This window comes from Mandrillus leucophaeus, unplaced genomic scaffold (genome assembly GCF_000951045.1).
Source record: "Mandrillus leucophaeus isolate KB7577 unplaced genomic scaffold, Mleu.le_1.0 Scaffold102, whole genome shotgun sequence".
Taxonomy (NCBI): Eukaryota; Metazoa; Chordata; class Mammalia; order Primates; family Cercopithecidae; genus Mandrillus; species Mandrillus leucophaeus.
In genome coordinates this window covers 4,538,713-4,560,515 of record NW_012098321.1, presented here as the reverse complement: position 1 = coordinate 4,560,515, position 21,803 = coordinate 4,538,713, and the positions used below count along the sequence as shown (strand labels likewise).

The following is a 21,803-nucleotide window of genomic DNA, read 5'->3' as shown; positions in this document are numbered from 1 at the left end:
CATCCCAGGTATGAAATTGACTTGATCGTGGTGGATAAGCTTTTTGATGTGCTGCTGGATTCCATTTGCCAGTACTTTATTGAGGATTTTCACATCGATGTTTTTCAGGGATATTGGCCTGAAATTTTCCTTTTTTGTCATGTTTCTACCAGGTTTTGGTATCAGGATGATGCTGGCCCCATTAAATGAGTTAGAGAGGAGTCCCTCTTTTTCTATTGTTTAGAATAGTTTCAGAAGGAATGGTAACAGTTCCTCTTCGTACCTCTGGTAGAATTCGGCTGTGAATCCATCTGGTCCTGGACTTTTTTTGGTTTGTATGCTATCCATTAGTGCCTCAATTTCAGAACTTGTTATTTATTCAGGGATTCAACTTCTTCCTAATTTAGACTTGGGAGGGTGTATGTGTCCAGGAATTTATCCATTTCTGCTAGTTGTTCTGGTTTATTTGCATAGAAGTGTTTATAGTATTCTCTGATGGTAGTTTATATTTCTATAGTATTCCTATAGAATATTCTATATACCTGCATAGGCATAGAATATTCTATATTCTATAGAATGCTACAGAATAGAAGTTTGTATAGAAGTATTCTATAGAATGCTACAGAATAGAAGTTTGTATAGAAGTATTCTATAGAATATCACAGGATAGAAGTTTGAATAGAATTCTATAGAATAGAATATAGAACACTATAGAATTCTATAGAACTACCACTTCTATAATATTCCCTGATGGTAGATGGTATTTCTGTGGAATCAGTGGTGATATTTCCTATATCATTTTCTATTGCATCTATTTAATTCTTCTCTCTTTTCTTCTTTATCAATCTGGCTAGCAGTCTATCTATTTTGTTGATCTTTTCAAAAACCAGATCCTGGATTCATTGATTTTTGAAGGTTTTTTCGTGTCTCTATCTCCTTCAGTTCTGCTCTGATCTTAGTTCTTTTTTGTCTTCTGCTAGCTTTTGAATTTGTTTGCTGTCCCTTCTCTAGTTCTTTGAATTTTTATGTTAGGGTGTCAATTTTAGATCTTTCCTGCTTTCTCTTGTGGGCATTTATTGCAAAATCAATGTGCAAAAATCACAAGCATTCCTATACACCAATAACAAACAGAGAACCAAATCATGAGTGAACTCCCATTCCCAATTGCTACTAAGAGCATAAAATACATACAAGGTATGTGAAGGACCTCGTCAAGGAGAACTACAAACCACTGCTCAAAGAAATAAGAAAGGTCACAAACAAATGAAAAAAACATTTCATGCTCATGTATAGGCATAATCAATATGGTGAAAACGGCGATACTGCCCAAAGTAATTTTATAGATTCAATACTATTGCCATCAAACTACCACTGACTTTCTTCACATAATTGGAAAAAACTACTTTAAAGTTCATATGGAAACAAAAGAGAGCCCTCATAGCCAAGATAATCCTAAGCAAAAAGAACAAAGCTGGAGGCATCACACTACCTGACTTCAAATTATACTATAAGTCTACAGTAACCAAAACAGTATGGTACTGGTACCAAAACAGATATATACACCAATGGAACAGAACAGAGGCCCCAGAAATAACACCACATATCCAAAACCATCTGATCTTTGACAAACCTGACACAAACAAGCAATGGGGAAAAGATTCCATATTTAATAAATGGTGTTGGGAAAACAGGCCCATATGCAGAAAACTGAAACTGGACCCCTTCCTCACACCTTATACAAAAAAACAACTCAAGATGGATTAAAGACTTAAATGTAAGACCTAAAACCATAAAAACCCTAGAAGAAAACCTGGGCAATACCGTTCAGGACATAGGCATGGGCAAAGACTTCTGTGTAAAACATAAAAGCAATGGCAAGAAAAGCCAAAATTGACAAAAGGGATCTAATTAAACTAAAGAACTTCTGCACAGCAAAAGAAACTCTAATCAGTGTGGACAGATAACTTACAGAATGAGAAAAAAAATTTGCAATCTATCCATCTGACAAAGGGCTAATATCCAGAACCTATAAAAACTTAAACAAATTTGTAAGAAAAAAAAACCAAACAACCCCATCAAAAAGTGGGCAAACCATATGAACAGAAACCTCTCAAAAAGACACTTATGCAGCCAACAAACATGAAAAAGTCTCATTATCACTGGTCAATAGAGAAATGCAAATCAAAACCACAATGAGATACCATCACATGCCAGTTAGAATGGCAATCATTCAAAATTCAGGAAACAACAGATGCTGGAGAGGATGTGGAGAAATAGGAATGCTTTTACACTGTTGGTGGGAGTGTAAATTAGTTCAACCATTGTGGAAGACAGTGTGGTGATTCCTCAAGGATCTAGAACTAGAAATACCACTGGACCCAGTAATCCCATTACTGGGCATATACCCAAAGGATTATACATTTATTCTACTATAAAGACACATGCACACATATGTTTATTGCAGCACTATTCACAATAGCACAGACTTGGAACCAACCCAAATGTCCGTCAATGATAGACTACATAAAGAAAATGTGGCATATATACACCATGGAATACTATGAAGCCATAAAAAAAGATGAGTTCATGTCCTTTGCAGGTACATGGATGAAACTGGAAACCATCATTCTCACCAAACTATCACAAGAACAGAAAACCAAACACTACATGTTCTCACTCATAAGTGGGAGTTGAACAAGGAGAATAATGGACACAGGGAGGAGAACATCACACACTGGGGCCTGTCGTGGGGTCGGGGGATAGCATTAGGAGAAATACCTAATGTAGGTGATGGTTGATGGGTGCAGCAAACCACCATGGCACATGTATACCTAAGCAACAAAACTGAACATTCTGCACATGTACCCCAGAACCTAAAGTATAATAATAAATAAAAATAAAAAGGAATGTTAGAATATCTTAAATTCCCATGGTGTCTATGCTGATCCTGATTAAAGACAATTTAACATGGAGACACTTGTCACCAGAAATCACTATGTCTCCAAGATATCAGGCCCCGGTGCAGTATATTGTTACTCTTTATATATGACAAATGGTACATAGCTCAGTTACAATTACTTCAAAGGAATTCACTTTATCAAAAAAGTCTGTTTTCAGTCATGAATATTTTCAAGTAGAATTATTTTTTTCTAGGCTCATGAAGGATAATTTTATCAACTACTTACTCATTTTGCATCTCTTGGAATAGTTTATTATGCAACAAGTAAAATTACAGTTACTTACCTGCAGATTGCTTGATGTAGTAATTTCCCTTGTCCTATATCCCTTCCACCACACCCACATATAGATGGTATGTGACAACTTGCCACTTGAGGCCAAAATCCATGTTTTATTTATTTTAGTATTCTCAAAGCCCAGCGTATTTCCCAGGACATAACAATATTTTATAGATATCCATGCAATTGAACCGAAATTGTGACTTGGAAATCTTTCAAATATGCTTAGATGTGCACAGATTGACACTTGTTTAGTGAAGCCTGCCTTCCTTGAAAGCTCCTAATTCTCAAAATGGAGAATCTGAAGTATCACCAAAAAAAAAAAAAAAAAAATAAATAACAAAAAATAAAAAAAATCTAGGCATTTTCCAGGAAAATGGTCACTCTTTGCATTATTTATTCCTTTGTTTTCGGAGAGGAAAATATATACACAATGGCGGTGACTATCTACTCAGTCTGAGTCTAGACAGTTCGTCATCCCATTTCTACTGCCACAACCATCTAAAATGATACTCCCAGATGATTTTAAGTCATTGCAATCATTGTTGACCATGTGCTAATTCTGTATGTCTTACCAACTTATAAATATACTTATAAAATATGTACCTAGAAACATACATGATTAAAAGATAACGGAAGCCAAATTTTCATCAGAACACGCTTTCTTTCCAGCTGCTCTATTCAACATGAAATAGGCTCCTCAAATATCAGTGAGCTGCCGTAACTGCAGACAACCTAGCACGGTACCCATCACACAGCAGATGACCAGCAAGTATTTGTTGGATGATAAAACAAATACATAAATTCATCATTAGAAAGTAGAATAAAACTGTTCAGTGTTTGTTAAAATAATCTTTCTCTCCGCAGGGTTTTAGTAAAATATATGTTTACAAACAACAATGGGCAACAACTCTCAAAAGGACTTAATTCAAGAATTCAGTCATTTTTACATGGTCATCAGCACTTAGTTGTAGAAAATGTCACTTTTATTTCAAAAAACATTGCAGAAAGATTATCAAAAGTAGGCATATAATTTCTCTAAAATATAATATCAAACATGGAAATTATCCTGATTTTGATGTCCAAAAATTAAAATTTGTGGAAACAATTCAGGCATGCATATGTTGCTTTGAATGTCAACATTTCAGTCTTGATGCTTATAGCTTAACATGTTGTTATATCATGTAACCACTAAAATGTATAACATATATTATCATTATTTAAAATTGCTGGACTCAAAATGCACAGGCCTAAAGAAGTAAATGTAATAATTATACAATCCACAACTAAAGATTTTCTTTATGTTTAGAAAATTTCCAATAATGGCTTCATCTTTAGCAAAAGTAGGATTTAAATATGAGACAAAATGTTTTGAACAGATCAATCAGAAAGAGTGACTTTGAAATACAGAACCAGAAACTATGATTCACACAGAAAAAAAAGAAGAAGAAAGGAAAGAAAGAAAGGAGGGAAGGAGGGACGAAGGAAGGAAGGAACGAAGGAAGGAAGGAGGGAAGGAAGGAAGAAAGGAAGGAAAGAAGGAAGTCTTTTTCAGCATAACGAAGCACGAAGTGAATTGAGCTTGCTATAAGAAAACTCAAGTTTCTCTTTTTTTTGAGACAGGATCTTGCTGTGTTGCCCAGGCTGTATTGGTTCACTGCAACCTCTGCCTCCTGGGTTCAAGCAATTCTCCTGCTTCAGACTCCTGAGTAGCTGGGATTGCAGGTGCACACCACCATGCCTGGCTAATTTTTGTATTTTTAGTGGAGATGGGGTTTCACCATGTTGCCCAGGCTCATCTCAAACTCCTGACCCAAACTCAAACCACCTGCCTCAGCCTCCCAAAGTGCTGGGATTACAGGTATGAGTCACCTCACCTGGCCAGAAAACTCAAGTCTCTTCATTGCTTTGTCATTTACTACTCAAATTGTTTACACATGTAAACCTCAGTGTCTTTATATATAAAATAGGAATGCCTACTGTATAGTAGTGTTGAGAACCCAAAGAGAAAAGGTATACGTGCTGAATGTTATCTAATAACTTTACTGTATAACTATAAGCTATCATTAATTTCACATTTTTATTGTACAGATATATAATAGCTGCATTTTTAAAAGAAAACCAAAAGAAGAGTAATGGTAGCCAAATGTAATACCTGCTTTACTCAGTGAATCTTTAATAAAGCCTGTCAAGTTGATTGATAGCAGCTGGGGAGATATACAGTCAGGTGGCATGGATTGGCATAGAGCCAGGAGAACCTGTACCTCCAATTCTGGTTCATCTCATTTTTCTTCTCTTTATCAGCCTTAGTTTTAGGACACTTTACTCATGTTTTTCCTCTTCCATTGTTCCCAGTATTAGTGTAAAATTATCAGCAGAATAATTGGCTAATTAACACCAATGATTTTAAGCTATGTCTTTAATAGATTTTTATTTCGATTTCTTTAGGAAATTTTTAAGGATTATTTTTTAAAAATTTAAGTAGAAATATGGAGAAGAAAATCACAAAAAAGTCATGTATTTTACATTTTTTATATAAAAACACAAGCACACAGAGATGTATCTGTTGAATGTGTGTGTTACGGGCTCCTGGAGATGTTTGTTCAAAGTATTTTTGTCAATAATAGGAAGGAATTGAAGTGTTCTTTCCTGAGCATTAAGTGATCAGATTGTGCTACTTCAATTGTTTTTCTTTTTTTTTTCACCTGCAAAGAAACAGACACTACGATCTAATTGATTGTTTTTTCCATTGCCAAATACCACATAGCATTTATGTGGTGTTTCAATGACCTCTACTCCCCACTTGCTCTGTCTCCCTATACCCACTCTCTTCCAAATGCTTATCAACTATTTATAACAGAGGTGCTCAGATTTGTGTAAAACGAAAGAGAAGAGGATTATAACAAGTGAATGTTGCCTTAGCTACATCTATTCTAGATCTCTCTGACCCATAAGGATCTATAAATTTTCCTCTTGATTCTTCTTTTTATTTAGTTTTTGCAGATTCTTAAGTATTATAAGACTTCATACTTAGGCTGTGCAGAAATGAAGTGGAATTGTAATTGAGTTTCTACTTTGTAGGCTAATGATTTCTGATTTTGGGGTGCTCACAAAGCAGACAGGGAACTCGTTAAAATACAATTCTGGTCCAACCACCAGTAATGGGGTGTCAATGAACACCTTTTATTACTCTGCTGGTTGGTGTCAGAGGCAGAGTTTAAATTCAGATCTGACTCTCTGTCTCCTGTGTCACAACGTCCCGTTTAAAGCTATACAATTTAAACAGTAAACAAGAATCATTTATTGAATATTTGATGCATGTTTTTATGATGGCCTAAGGGCTTTCTCAGTTAGAAACTACATATTTTACTAGCCAAGGCTAGAAACAGACAAGGTCTATTATGACATCTGATGAGTGAATCAGCGTCTAGAATTGTGCTTTCCAAAACAGTAAGTACTGGGCATGGGAGGATATTGAGTATTTGAAATATGGCTAGTGTGGCAGAAACCACATTTTTAAATTTTACTCTATTTTAATTAATTTATATCTAAATATCTACATGTGACAACCAAATTGTGCAGCTCAGCCCAGATATGGAACATTCCCATCATCATGGAATGTTCTCTTGGACAATGCTGACTATAACGTATCCTTCTGTCTTATTTTTATTTTTATTTTTTTGGAGATGGAGTTTCGCTCTTGATGCCTAGAGTGGAGTGCAATGGTGCAATCTCAGTTCACGGCAACCTCTGCCTCCACGGTTCAAGTGATTCTCCTGCCTCAGCCTCCCAAGTAGGTGGGGTTATTGGCGTCCGCCACCACGCCCAGCTAATTTTTGTATTTTTAGTAGAGATAGGGTTTCACCATGTTGGCCAGGCTGGTCTCAAACTCCTGACCTCAGGTGATTCGCCTGCCACAGCCTCCCAAAGTGCTGGGATTACAGGTTTGAGCTACCATGCCTGGCCCTTCTGTCTTAATCTATGTGTATCTTCAACAGTTTGAAATGATATGCTGCTCTTTAATAAAAGTCAGCTGCCAAGATCAATGGCAGAGGCTGCCCAGGTTACATTTAAAATGACGTGGCATCCAGATGCCATTGCTCTCAGGAATATTTCAGTTAAAATCAAGGCAAAAGCTACACCTGGATTCTAAGTTCTTCACTACCAGACATTAGTTGAATGTCTGTGGAGAAATATCCTTGATTGTTTGGTCTTATTTTTTTCATTTATCAATGGACACAAGCTGCTGATCACATTAAACATGGTAAGAAGTTGTAAAAGCCTGAATTTGCTGCCTTCATCTTTATTTTACCTCAATTAGAAATATGACAGTATTAGTTTCACCTTAGCCAATTCCCCCACTAGACACCTATCTCCCCTGGGAAGAGATTCCTGAATATTCACTTTTTTTTGTTGTTGTTGTTTCTGAGGCAGAGTCTCATTCTATCACCCAGGCTGGAGTGCAGTAGCACGAGCTCGGCTCACTGCAAACTTCGCCTCCTGGGTTCAAGCAATGCTCTTGCCTGAGCCTCCCGAGTAGATAGGATTACATGAATATTCACACTTAAAGTCTCTGACAGAGACCCCTAGGCAAGGGGGTTCAGCCTAATTCTCCTTTACTTGATTTGACTGACCACTCACAGCATATTTCAGTAAATAAATCCATGTAAACAAGGCTTTTCCAACTCTAACATGACATGTGTGCTGCTATCCTGAGTTTTTTGTTCATAGCCGGGACCCTTGGAAACTTACACTTCCAGATAGCATGAAATGCTACCCAGGATGCCTCTTGGAGCTCACAGTGGCAGTAGCAATTGCTGTGAGGCAGTGATCAGCACTTGTTCTTTTTCTGAGCTGTTTGTCCTTCCTCCCTCCTTCCCTCCCTCCCTCCCTCCTTCCCTTATTTTCTTCCTTCCATGCTCAGTAACATTTATCAATACATAAATCCAAGCTCAAGGGTGCAGAACTCTTGAGAGAGTTGACTTACCTAAACCCAAGTGTCTCAATCACAGCTGCATTTTATAATCATTTGAGATATAATTAAAATATTCTGATACTGCATACCCCAGAAGACTATGTTTGGAAAGTCCCCCAAGTGATTTTACTGTGTAACTAGGGCTAAGAACCACTGGCAACATAATCTGAGACAGAAAGAAGAGTGGGGCTAAAGATGAAGCTTTAACAGTAGCAGCCACATGTAGGAGATGGTATAATCAATGACACAGACAACCCATTCCTTTCCTTTTCTCTCTTGCTCTCATGTGCTGTCTTCACTAGTACAATACGTGTGCGTTACTATGGTCTAACTCATGCTCACCTTCTTCACTTAGTCTCTGGTATAACTTGGAATGCTTGCTTGCTCAAGATAAGCCTTAAAATTGGTGAGTGTTAGACAGGCAAATGCAGATTAAAAGATCATGTGTGGAAAACCGTAATATAGAATCTTTTAAAATGGTTTTAATTTCAAACTCTTGCATTTGATAGGTATTACTGTCTAAGAATCCCTTCAACTAAGATATCACATAGAAATTGAACCACTCTTGGGAACAGATGGTGAGGATGAAAAATGAAAAAAAAAAAAAAAAAAGAAGGAAATTGAACCACTGACATATGAGGGAATAGATACGTTAGATTGCCAAAGGATTTCTTTTCTTTCTTCAGTGCTTTCTGTTGTTTTACTGAAACTGACGTTTAGAACTACAATAGAGTTAGAAAAAACATAGTATCAAAAACAGAAACCTATCATACTAAAACACAAACACATACATAGGCTTTTTCCAACCCAACTAAGCTATTACAACATCTGGGAAAGGAAAATTAAGTAAAGTTAGTCCAGGCCGGGCACAGTGGTTCACACCTGTAATCCCAGAACTTTGAGAGGCCAAGGCAGGAGGATCGCTTGAGCTCAAGAGTTCCGGACTAGCCTGGATAACATGCTGAAACCCAGTCTATACAAAAAACACAAAAATAATTAGCTGGGCATGGTGGCACGTGCCTGTACTCCCAGCTAATCTGGAGGCTGAGGCAGAATTGCTTGAACCAGGGAGGCGGAGGATGCAGTGAGCCAAGATCGTGCCACTGCATTCCCTGAGCAACAAAATGACACCCTGTCTCAAAAAAAAAAAAAAAAAAGTGCATACTTCAGCAATTCATAGAACTGGTGTATTTATTATTTCAAGGCAGTGTAAAGATGCAGGAATATATTACCGTATTTCCCAAATATGGCGTGATTTTTTTTTCTCCTCATAATGATCCCTCAGAAAAGAGGAGGTTGCCTTATATTCAAACCTTTACAAATCCTTTATGACAAGTTGCTCTCCGTTTCCTCCAGGAAAGATATATTAGCTTGAAATACCCCAAATCAATTCTAGTTTTCTAGTTTTAGATGCTTTTTAGAAGATAACTTATAGAATCACTAAAAGCGGAAGCAAGGACATTTCATATAGATTTTGTCTTTGTGCCTGAGGATTTGACCTCACAATTGGAGATGTCACTGTAAACATGACTCTTTAAAATCTCCTTAAAAGCAGTGCAAGAGTTGCTATAAAGTGGAGATTGTCATTACACACCTGTGGGATGAATGAACAACAAAAAATGTTCTAATATTATAAAAGTTTATAGTTGCCGCTAGGGACAAATTTCTTGTTGACAGTGTGCTATGCTTTCAAAAACTGCTAATAAGCAAGATTGTTTCATTAAACACAGGGATGGAAAAAAGTCATATTTATAAATTAATATTTTTCCATGTTACATTAAATATGTATGTATAATCAAGTTGACAAATTAAATAGTATAATAATACATTTAGTTGTTTAACGAACATTTCTAAAAGTCTGTTTTTTTAGAACACTTTCTTTGGCTTCAGTTTTAAGCAAATGAGACATTTCCTTAAAATTGGCACCACGTTAGAGCTGAGCATACAGTTTAATTATTTATTTACTAATATTTGTAATCAATTAATACTAAAAGCAAAAACAGGTTGTTTAATATCTGTGAGTGACTTTGTGTATGCATTTAATTTTTTTTAACTAATAGAACTTCATTTGTTTGAAAGAAAACTAAAACTGTAAATTAAATCTCTTTCTAAATAATAAAGTTCTACTGGAGTATTAGGTATTAACCCTCCATGACAGTAAATTTTATATTAACTGTCGATATGTTAATAATTTTATATTAAATGTCAATATGACTGGGCCACAGTTTCCAGAGGTTTGGTTAAACAATCATCTAGATGTTTCTGTGAAGGTGTTTTTTTAGATGAGTTTAACCTTTAAATTAGTAGACTTCGAGTAAAGCAGATTATTCTCCGTAACGTGGATAGGCCACACTCCATCAGTGGAAGTCCTTATGAGAAAGTGTGAAGTCCTCTAAGTCCCCTACAGAGGAGGAGATTCTCCCTGACACTGCCTCTGGACACGAGCTGCAACAGAATCTCTTTGGGTCTCCAGCCTACCAGCCTGCCCTGTATTTGTCAAACTTGCCAGACCCCAAAATTACTTGAGCCAATTTATTAAAATAAATATCGATCAATTGATCTATCTATCTATCTATCTATCTATCTATCTATCTATCTATCTATTCATTTTGTTTCCCTGGAGGACCCTAACACTTCCTCTATCTCTGGTTCATTTTTCTGCATAGCACTTGTCCCCTTTTAATGTACTATAAAATGAATTTCATTTGCATGTTTCTTTATTGTCTGTCTCCTCCACTAGACTGTATTTCCCAAAAAGGCAGATACCATTAACTTTCTGCTCCCTAATTTTAATGCCTGGTACAAAGGGACTCTCAATAAATATTTATCAAATAAATGAATTAGATACTTCATCTGTCCTTCATTATATATTTAATATTTAAAACAAACTAAAGATTTCATTTTAAATCTAGAATACATCAAAGAAGAAAAATCATAACAATGAACAAAATACAATGAATACATATTAAAGGTGGACTGAGCCCATTTATTAGACTGTATGTGATTTTTAATAGTTTAAATATCACATACAGTCTGATTTGAAGTTATCTTACTATTACCTACACAGATTCACTAAAAAATATATTAAGACTAGTAGCCAATTTTAAGAATATGAACAGCTAATATATAAATAGTTATTTATATCCTATATAATATAAATGTATCTTAAGCAACAGTCCCATATTTTCATTACAGTTATGAACTCACTTTTTCATTTAATAATGGATGAAGGCTTAGATATTTGGTGTGCATTTTTAGTTGTTTGCTTGAATTATGTAACATGAATTTCCTTTGTTCTCTGGGAATATTTAATCAAAATCTATTATCCAGTAAGAAGCTGAAATTAGTTAATGAAGTCCAATTCAACTTTAAAAAATACAGCTTCTTTCTTAATTTCAGTTTATTTTGGAAACATGAAATACTTCAACATTATGTGAATCATTTTTACAATTCTTACTTTCAGAGCAAATTCATGAACATAAAATCATTAAACTTTCCAAAATCATATTGTATCTTCCAAATATATAAAACTGATTTTCATAAAAATAATATTATATTATCAGGAGAAAGAAAAAAAAAACTCAAACTATACACAAAACAGCTACAAGAGTGAGAAAATATGCTATCTAGAAAGAAAATGGTTAAGAGAAGGTATAAAACTATTTTTGAAACAGAATTAAAAGTGTTTATTTTATTAAAAAGTTGACATAGGTTATCTTTGGTGTTTATGACTTGCAAACTAAAGTATTTAATATTTAACATGTTTAAATACAAGCAGCAGCAGTTTGGTAATCAAAAGGAATAATTTGAATCATCTCAGAAAAGTAAATTTATTGTAATTAGGATATTTTAGAATACGATTAAAACATTTGAAAGAAAATGTATTCACCTTTCTTGTCATCGAAGTACAGAGTCTGTTGAGCTGGATTTGACCACTGGAGGGAGGTGTTATCATTTTGATCAACCCTGCAGGTCAAAATTGCAGTTCCGCCTTCAACAACGGTTACATTCTGTGTTAGTGGAAACTGCCCTTGGCTGCCTAAAAGGGGATTTAAAAAAATGTTGATTAAATGAAAGTCATAAAATGATTAACTGCCCAAAATCTACACTGGCCTTAACTTCTCATGCAAAATAAAATTTAAAACAACCAAACAACAACAAAACTATATATTACAAAAGACAGAAAAATAATTGAAAATCTTCAGAGAACAACAGCATTGACATATAATTAAGACTCCTTTGTACTCCCTACATGTTCTAGGAAAGTTTTTTTCTCCTAGGCATACATAAAGATTTATATTCAAATAGTAATATTATAATTATTAATTTCGCTAGGCTTTGCATTAGTTAATATGGTACTAGACTTGGTCATTGTTGAAGATAAGGCACTGAAATAATTTTGGATAACTTGAACTCTCTAGAGCAGTAGAGGAAGCATAAAATACTTCCCTGGTAGCTTTTATAATCCTGAATAAAGTTTTTGAAATATGGATACTAAAACTTTAGATTCAATTTCTGATAAAGGAAATCAAAAAAAGAATCCCACTTAACTAGGTTTTCTTGTAGAGTTAGCTCTTTTTAGAAATACATAATGTATTGTATAAAACAGTGGGAGTACTCTTTGAAAAGTGTAGGATATCCATTCAAGTTTTAAATGATTAATCCTAGGTGATACAGGTTAATACCCTTCTTTGTTCCTTTCTGTAGTTTCTTGTTTTTCTCCAAGTAATACATATTTATTTTATAATCAGAAAATACATATTTTTAAATGACCCTTGTTAATTTGGATATCATCAGTATGTAATCAAGGTTTTGCTCTTCCTAAGCGTTTTACTAATTTATTAAAGTAATTAATGTAACAAATGTACTTAATAAGTGCAATTCTAATAGTTTAAACAAAATTTATGCACATGGATACGTAATACATAAATTTCTCTTCAGCAAGATGATCTGAAGATAAACTCTGCTAAGTCTGATAACCATGATTAACATGGGTAAGAATGACTTTCTAGAACCAGGTTAAAATATTATTATGTAAGCAAGGTAGTTCATTAAGTCAAGGATAATTTACATATGCAAGAACACTGTAATGACTTAATCACATCCATGAAACGTATTTCCTTTTTCTTCTTTAGTTTTGTAATGATTTGATAATTACTACAAGCACCACTTGAGGTTATGCTGGAACTATTGGCATAAGAATCTTATTAGCGGGGATTCCCGGGCCAGATGGCCAAACAGGAACAGCTCCGGTCTGCAGCTCCCAGTGAGACCAAGGCAGAAGGCAGGTGATTTCTACATTTCTAACTGAGATACCCAGTTCATCTCACTGGGACTGGTTAGTCAGTGGGTGCAGCCCATGGAGGGCAAGCAAAAAGTAGGGTGGGGTGTCACCTCACCCAGGAAGTGCAAGGGGTCAGGGAACTCCCTCCCCTAGACAAGAGAAGCCGTGACTAACTGTGCCATGAGGGATTGTGCTATCCTGCCCAGATACTATGCTTTTCCCATGCTCTTTGCAACCCACAGACCAGGAGATTCCCTTGGGCGCCTATACCACAAGGGCCCTAAGTTTCAAGCACAAAACTGGGCAGCCATTTGAGCAGACACTGAGCTAACTACAGGAGTGGTTTTTTGTTGTTGTTTTTTTTTGTTTTTTTTGGTTTTTTTTTTTTGTACCTCAGTGGTGCCTGGAACTCCAGCGAGACAGAACTGTTCACTCCAATGGAAAGGGGGCTGAAGCCAGGGAGCCAAGTGGTCTTGCTCAGTGGATCCCACCCCCACGGAGCCCAGAAAGCTAAAATCCACTGGCTTGAAATTCTCGCTGCCAGCAGAGCAGTCTGAAGTCGACCTGGGATTCTCAAGCTTGCCATTACTGACGCTTGAGTAGGCAGTTTTCCCCTCACAATGTAAACAAAGCCTCCAGGAAGTTCAGACTGGGTGGAGCCCACTGCAGTGCCAAAAATCCTCTGTTGCCAGACTGCCTCACTAGATTCCTCCTCTCTGAGCAGGGCATCCCTAAAAGAAAGGCAGCAGCCCTAGTCAGGGGCTTGTAGATAAAACTACCATCTTCCTGGACAGAGTCATTGGGGAAACGGACAACTGTGGGTGCAACTTCAACAGACTTAAACGTTACTGTCTGCCAGCTCTGAAGAGAGCAGTGGATCTCTGAATACAGTGCTTGAACTCTGCTAAGGGACAGATTGCATCCTCAAGCGGGTCCCTGACACCTATGCCTCCTGAGGTGGAGACACCTCCCAGCAGTGGTTGACAGACATCTCATATAGGAGAGCTCTGGCTGGCATCTGTCAGGTGACCCTCTGGGATGAAGCTTCCAGAGGAAGGAGCAGCCAGCAATCTTTGCTGTTCTGCAGCTTCTGCTGGTAATACCCAGGCAAACAGGGTCTGGAGTGGACCACCAGCAAAATCCAGCAGCACATTAAAAAGCTTATCCACCACGATCAAGTCATTTTCATCCTTAGGATGCAAGGCTGGTTCAACATACTCAAATCAACAAATGTAATCCATCACATAAACAGAACCAATGACAAAAACCACATGATTATCTCAATAGATGCAGAAAAGGCCTTCGATGAAATTCAACACCCCTTCATGCTAAAAACTCTCAATAAACTAGATATTGATGGAACATATTTCAAAATATTCAGAGCTACTTATGGCAAACCCACAGCCAATATCATAATGAATGGGCAAAAACTGGAAGCATTCCCTTTGAAAACTGGCACAAGACAAGGATACCCTCTCTCACCACTCCTATTCAACATAGTATTGGAAATTCTAGCCAGAACAATCGGGCAAGAGAAAGAAATAAAGTGTATTCAAATAGGAAGAGAGGAAGTCAAATTATCCCTGTTTGCAGATGACATGATTGTATATTTAGAAAACTCCATCGTCTAAGCCCAAAAACTCCTTAAGCTGATAAGCAACTTCAACAAAGTCTCAGGATACAAAATCAATGTGCAAAAATCACAAGCATTCCTATGCGCCAATAATAGGCAAACAGAGAGCCAAATCATGAGCAAACTCCCATTCACAATTGCTACAAAGAGAATAAAACACGTAGAAATACAACTTACAAGGAATATGAAGGACCTCTTCAAAGAGAACTACAAACCACTGCTCAAGGAAATAGGAGGGACACAAACAAATGGAAAAATATTCCACGCTCATGGATAGGAAGAATCAATATTGTGAAAATGGCCATACTGCCCAAAGTAATTTATAGATTCAATGCTATCCCCATCAAGCTACCACTGACTTTCTTCACAGAATTAGGGGAAAAAAAAAAAAAACTACTTTAAATTTAATATGGAACCAAAAAAGAGCCCATATAGCCAAGACAATCTTAAGCAAAAAGAACAAAGCTGGAGGCATTACACTAACTGACTTAAAACTATACTACAAGGCTACGGTAACCAAAACAGCATGGTACTGGCACCAAAACAGACATATAGACCAATGGAAAAGCACAGAGTCCTCAGAAATAATGCCACAAGTCTACAACCATCTGACCTTTGACAAACCTGACAAAAACAAGCAATGAAGAAAGGATTCTCTATTTAATAAATGGTGTTGGGAAACTGGCTAGCCATATGCAGAAAACTGAAACTGGACCCCTTCCTTACACCTTATACAAAAATTAACTCAAGATGGATTAAAGATTTAAACATTAAGACCTAAAACCATAAAAGCCCTAGATGAAAACCTAGGCAATACCATTCAGGACATAGTTATGGGCAAAGACTTCATGACTAAAACACCAAAGCAATTGCAACAAAATCCAAAATTAACAAATGGGATCTACTTAAACTAGAGAATTTCTACACAGCAAAAGAAACTATCATCAGAGTGAAGAGGCAACCTACAGAATGGGAGAAAAATTTTGCAATCTATCCATCTGACAAAGGTCTAATATCCAGAATCTACAAGGAACTTAAACAAATTTACAAGAAAAAAAACAAACAACCCCATCAAAAAGTGGGTGAAGGATATGAACAGACACTTTCTCAAAAGAAGACATTTATTCATCCAATAAACATATAAAAAAACTCATCATCACTGGTCATTAGAGAAATGCAAATCAAAACCACGGTGAGATACCATCTCATGCCAGTTAGAATAGCAATCATTAAAAAGTCAGGAAACAACAGATGCTGGAAAGAATATGGAGATATAGGCCCGCTTTTACACTGTTGGTGAGAGTGTAAATTATCTCAACCATTGTGGAAGGCAGTGTGATAACTCCTCAAGGATCTAGAACTAGAAACACCATTTGACCCAGCAGTCCCATTACTGGTATATATCCAAAGGATTATAAATCATTCTGCTGTAAAGACACATGCACACACATGTTTATTGCAGCTCTATTCACAATAGCAAAGATTTGGAACCAACCCAAATGCCCATCAATGTTAAATGGATAAAGAAAATGTGGCACATATACAACATGGACTACTATGCAGCCATAAAAAAAGGATGAGTTCATGTCGTTTGCAGGGACATGGATGAAGCTGGAAACCGTCATTCTCAGCAAACTAACACAGAAACAGAAAACCAAACACTACATGTTCTCAGTCATAAGTGGGAGTTGAACAATGGAACATATATATGGACACAAGGAGAGGAACATCACACACCAGGGCCTGTCGAGTTAGGGGGGTAATGGGAGAGACAGCATTCAGAGAAATACCTAATGTAGATGACGGGTTGATGGGTGCAGCACACCACCATGGCACATGTATCCCTATGTAACAAACCTACACATTCTGCACATGTATCTCAGAACTTAAAGTAAAAAAAAAAAATTACAAAGTTCTAAAACTCAGATGGTTTCTATTCAAAAAACAACAAGTTTTCTCCTAACTTTATAGAAGAGAATGTTTAATGCTATGCAACCAAAAGATTTTCCTAAAACTGGGCACTTGTGCTTTAGACAGGTAGTTTTCTTTTCTTTTCTTTTTTTTTTTAGATTGATTCTCACTCTCTTGCCAAGCTGGAGTGCAGTGGCACAATCTTGGCTCACTGCAACCTCCGCCTCCCAGGTTCAAGTGATTCTCCTGCCTCAGCCTCCTGAGTAGCTGGAACTACAGGTGCCCACCACCATGCCCAGTTAATTTTTGCATTTTTAGTACAGATGGAGTTTCACCATGTTAGCCAGGATGGTCTTAATCTCTTGACCTTGTGATCCACCCATCTCAGCCTCTTAAAGTGCTGGGATTACAGGCATGAGCCACCACAACTGGCCAGACAGGTAATTTTCTTATTGTGCAAATACAGGCTATTTGTGGCTCAATAAATAAAATGCTTGATAACTGCTGTTCCCCCCTGGAAAAAAAAAAAAAGAACCTTATTACCCAGAAGCCTGTTGATTGGCATCATAAGAGACACAAGACTCTGAAGGGGAAAATTTCTTTACAGACCTAAATGACACAAGCATAGAGGTTCGTGACCACCTTACAAAATTAAGCCTATCAAGTAAAAAATCTGATATCAGAAGCTTTGTCTCTTCAATGCCAACCTCTCAGAGTCACTATGGCAACTACCCAGGATATCGCCCTGTAATTTTTAGGGTGGAGTTTTTAAATTGAGGTTAGGAGATGTCTGGAATAAATTCCTTGATAGTTGACTGGAAAGTCAACAGGAGCCAGAGTGGGATGTGTTTTGCCTTCAGCTCAGAGGTGACCTCTAGCAAGGTGACATGGAGAACTATCAATCTTGTGAAGTGAGGTGAGGTGAAAAACCACATCAGAGAAAACATGAAGTAAGACAGAAAGAAGAAATAATTACCAGAGATTAGGAGCTCACCAATATGAAGCTCTAAATGGTTTCAGAACACTTTTCTTGGGCCCCTGATATTGATGTAATGCATCAATTGAGCAATCAGGGTGTTATTCTTTAAGTGATAAAAAGCACGCAACTGCTAATAAAAATATACATAGTTCAGCCCAGATGACATTTTGATGATCAACCAGTACATAAATAAGACTGTTTGCTTCTTTAAAGAAGTGGAAAAAGAGCAGTGATGCTTGTGAAAATCTCATCCACTACATTTACAAAACAATTTTCAAAACATTCCCATAAGAAAATATCATCCTTCTCATTTCACAGATGGGTACACTGACACTGGGAGGTGAAGCGATTTTTCCATGGTGAAACAAAGTCAATGAACCATTTGGAGTTTGTTCTGAAAGTTCAACATTTTTTATTCTTATCTTTCCACAAAGGCTTTATCCCTGTTTGTTTAAATGTAAATTAGACAACAATGAAAACAAATGAGTCATCATTTAAAACTTTAAATTGCAAATTTAAATAAGATGTCAATATTACCTGTTCTTAAATATCTTATCCTCTTGATAACATACTTCTGATAACTAGCTGTCCCTAAATATCTTATCTTATTGAGAACTTACTTTTATAATGTATTTTTTCTTGCTGGCCCATAGCCAAGAAAGAAACTAATGTTTGTAAGAGTCCTCTACATACCAGATAGTTCATATACACTAGTTTACCTATACCTTGTTCTTCCAGGTTGGAGATTAGAATAGCTTCTCTCCATCTTCTCTCCACATGTATTCTGACTTTGAAGTATGACTTTAGTTCCCTAGGACCTGCAGCCTAAAATCCCTGCAGTCAAATAACTTAGTTTTTCCCAATACAGAGCAAGCTTCTGTGGAGAATCTCCTAATCCTAAATGCCCTTGGGATATGTGGTTTCCAAAATCAATTCAAAAGCTTTGTTGAAGATAGTCAAAAGTCTCAAAGCTACGAATTGCCTTTTACTTCGGATTTTAACCTGAAGAGAGCATGAGTTAGCTGCTACTTTGATCTTTTAACTCTTCATGGTTCAAGATCTCCATTCAATCTTAGAGTCTTTCCAAAGAAATTACTAATTTTTCAAATTAGCAAAATTAGTATGGTACCAGGTAACCATAATTGATAATAATATATTGTGTATTGCAAAATTGCCAAAATAATAGATTTTTAATGTTCTTATCACAAAATTAATGGTTAAGTTAGTGAGGTGATGAATATGCTATTTAGCTTATGGAATCTTTTTGTAATGTATGCAAGGATCAAAAAATCACATTGTACCCCAAAAACATGCAAAAGTATTATTTGTCCATTAAAATACATTTTTTAAAATTTAAAAATCTTAGCCTTAATTCAAGAATTACATAGATGTATTAGAAAACCTACTATGTGCCTTGCTTTGTATGAATCAACATCTGAAGGATGGATAAAGAAAGAGAAGCTTACTAAGGAGTCTGCAAAGTAATTAGATACTTTAGGAGAGAGTTTAATGACCAGCAAGAAGAGGGCTGGGATGGTACTGTATGGATCTTGTTTACCATCTGCAAGGATTTTTAACATACATTGGTCATATCATTGAGATCTTATTTTAAAATAATACTGGCTCTGGCTAAGCTCGCCACCATCCTAGATTTCAGAGGAGTCATTCGTATCAAACAAGCATATGACAGATTTAAAAGAAACAAAACTTTCTCTTGGGAATCTTAGAAGCTGGCTACTTTTCCAAGCAAGTTACATTTATTATTTTCTTCCCCTCCTTCTAGTGTTTACATCCTCTTATCATTTGTGTAATTATCTCTCTCCCTTACTTGATTCTAATCTAATTAAGGTTATAGTAACAGGGACATCTTTTTTCTCTTTTAATCAGCTACACTGTTTACCATATTGTATAGTAAATAAGAGCTCTCAAAAGGCGTTCATCACCTAAAGTAAATGCATCATTTTAAAACAATGGCTGGCATTTGCAGGGGCCGTTTTGACAGTAGAATTACCAAGATAACTTAAGTTTCATGCATTTATTCATGGTCAAGATGGAAGGGCAAAAAGAAAGACTAATTCTTCACTAAGAAAATATATGAAGATGGACTTCTGTGATTCTGAAAGTATTTTACCTTTCCTTCCTTGTCCAATTTATCTCGCACCAACATACATTTTAATAGAGACTTTTCAGTGGCCAGGAAAATAAGGTAAATTCAATTCTGACTAAACCGTGATAAAAGCTAAACACAGCTTATAGTCAAACATGTCAAAGGTACATTTAGACATTTTACACCTATTTTTAATAAGTGAATGAACATTTGAAATCCAAGTAAAACTTGATATGCTAGAGCTGACTCACACCAGCTCCAGAGCATCAACTAGGTGCAACTCTTCTCAATTCATGCCCAGTGACATAGGTTGGCAGCTTGAAATTGACCACAGAAGGTGTATTTTTACCAGGGAAATTGGCAAACACCACAACTCAATGATTTTCTCCATAGAGCATGTTGTTAAACATTTACACCTCTGAAACTCATCCTTGATATCTCTTTTGGGTGCTTCTGTGCATATTTTCAGCTTTCTCCCCATTCCCACCCACAATTCTTCCAATAAAAATCCTTCAAATAGGCTCCCTTTTTTCCTCTACTCTGTGAACAGTGATCTTGAATTGCTAGTTTTCCTTTGGCTGCCAAGTTTAGTTCTCTCTAAGTAACACCAGTGGTTGAAAACCATTTAAGTTAGCTTCAGAGGTTATGCAGAAATGATGTTCTTAATTTATTGCCATGAAATACATTTTAATGAAGAGCAATAATTCAATATCCTGAAATAATAATTCTCCTGGTCCTGTCTTTAAATAGCAGACTGAACAGCTGCCATTATTCCTTCAATGTTACCATCTGTCATATAATTAGGGAAAGAATGGTCAAACCTTTTTTGAATACATTAGGAATTATCAAGTTCAGAATCAAGTGAACTGAGTCTTGACTCCTGTTGACCTCAGTTAGTTAAGAGCTGTCCCTCCCTCACATGTTTCATGCGTGCCTTCCCTGCCTAACCACCAAGAATCCAGCATGCTATCACATAGGACATAAAGAAGAAAATTCTAAGATTATGGCCACTCTTACCTCTGTGACAGGCTATGATGTGATCTTAGAGCATAAAAGCAATAAGCAAAGCAGTAAAGAGAGATCTTTGAAATAAGTATTGTTGAAAGAGACTAGGAAGATGCAAGTTTTAACACTGATCCCAAAGCATCACTCTGCTTTCGAAAATAACGTCATTCAAGCCTTGCTATCTCGATTGGATGATGAGTGGTGGCAATGGTTTTCTCCATCTCTCTTCCTGTGCTAAAGATTAAATGTGGCCACAGCAGCGGATCAGTGCACACTGCACATGAGTGCTTGCTCTCCAAGAGCAATAATCACCCGAAATATATCCAGACAGATAAGCAGAGGTTGAGGCTTTGCACATTTGAGAGGAAGCGAGTTAGTCGGTAGTTTTGGAGGGTTAATAATCAAATGTTGTGAGCTATTTAACAGGAGTTAAGCCCTCTCACTATTTTTTAGTTACTAAAAATGAGCAAAACTTTTTCAAAGGAAGAAACAGATTTAAAACAGTGAAGAGCAACAAACAAAAACAAGATGTTAAGAATATTTAAGACACAATTTGTCAATAATAAAGTATAAAAGTCTCATGAGATAAACAATACCAAGTATTTTGACTCTTCATCTGGGCATATATTTGTCCTTAGTGAAAACTGTCAACTTCACCTACAAAATTATGTAATTCAACAGAGACATAGACACC

At 36.3% G+C, this 21,803-nt stretch overlaps 1 protein-coding gene across 3 annotated transcripts in view; it reads right to left on the bottom strand.

The window, feature by feature from the left end:
• CADM2 (cell adhesion molecule 2) overlaps positions 1 to 21,803 on the bottom strand; it is a 1,174,747-nt gene that overhangs the window by 255,914 nt on the left and 897,030 nt on the right. For all 3 annotated transcript variants that reach the window (XM_011976654.1, XM_011976649.1, XM_011976643.1), the window contains one exon: positions 12,080 to 12,229. In XM_011976654.1, the coding sequence (XP_011832044.1) occupies positions 12,080 to 12,229 (150 nt within the window). The remainder of the gene's footprint in view (positions 1 to 12,079; positions 12,230 to 21,803) is intronic.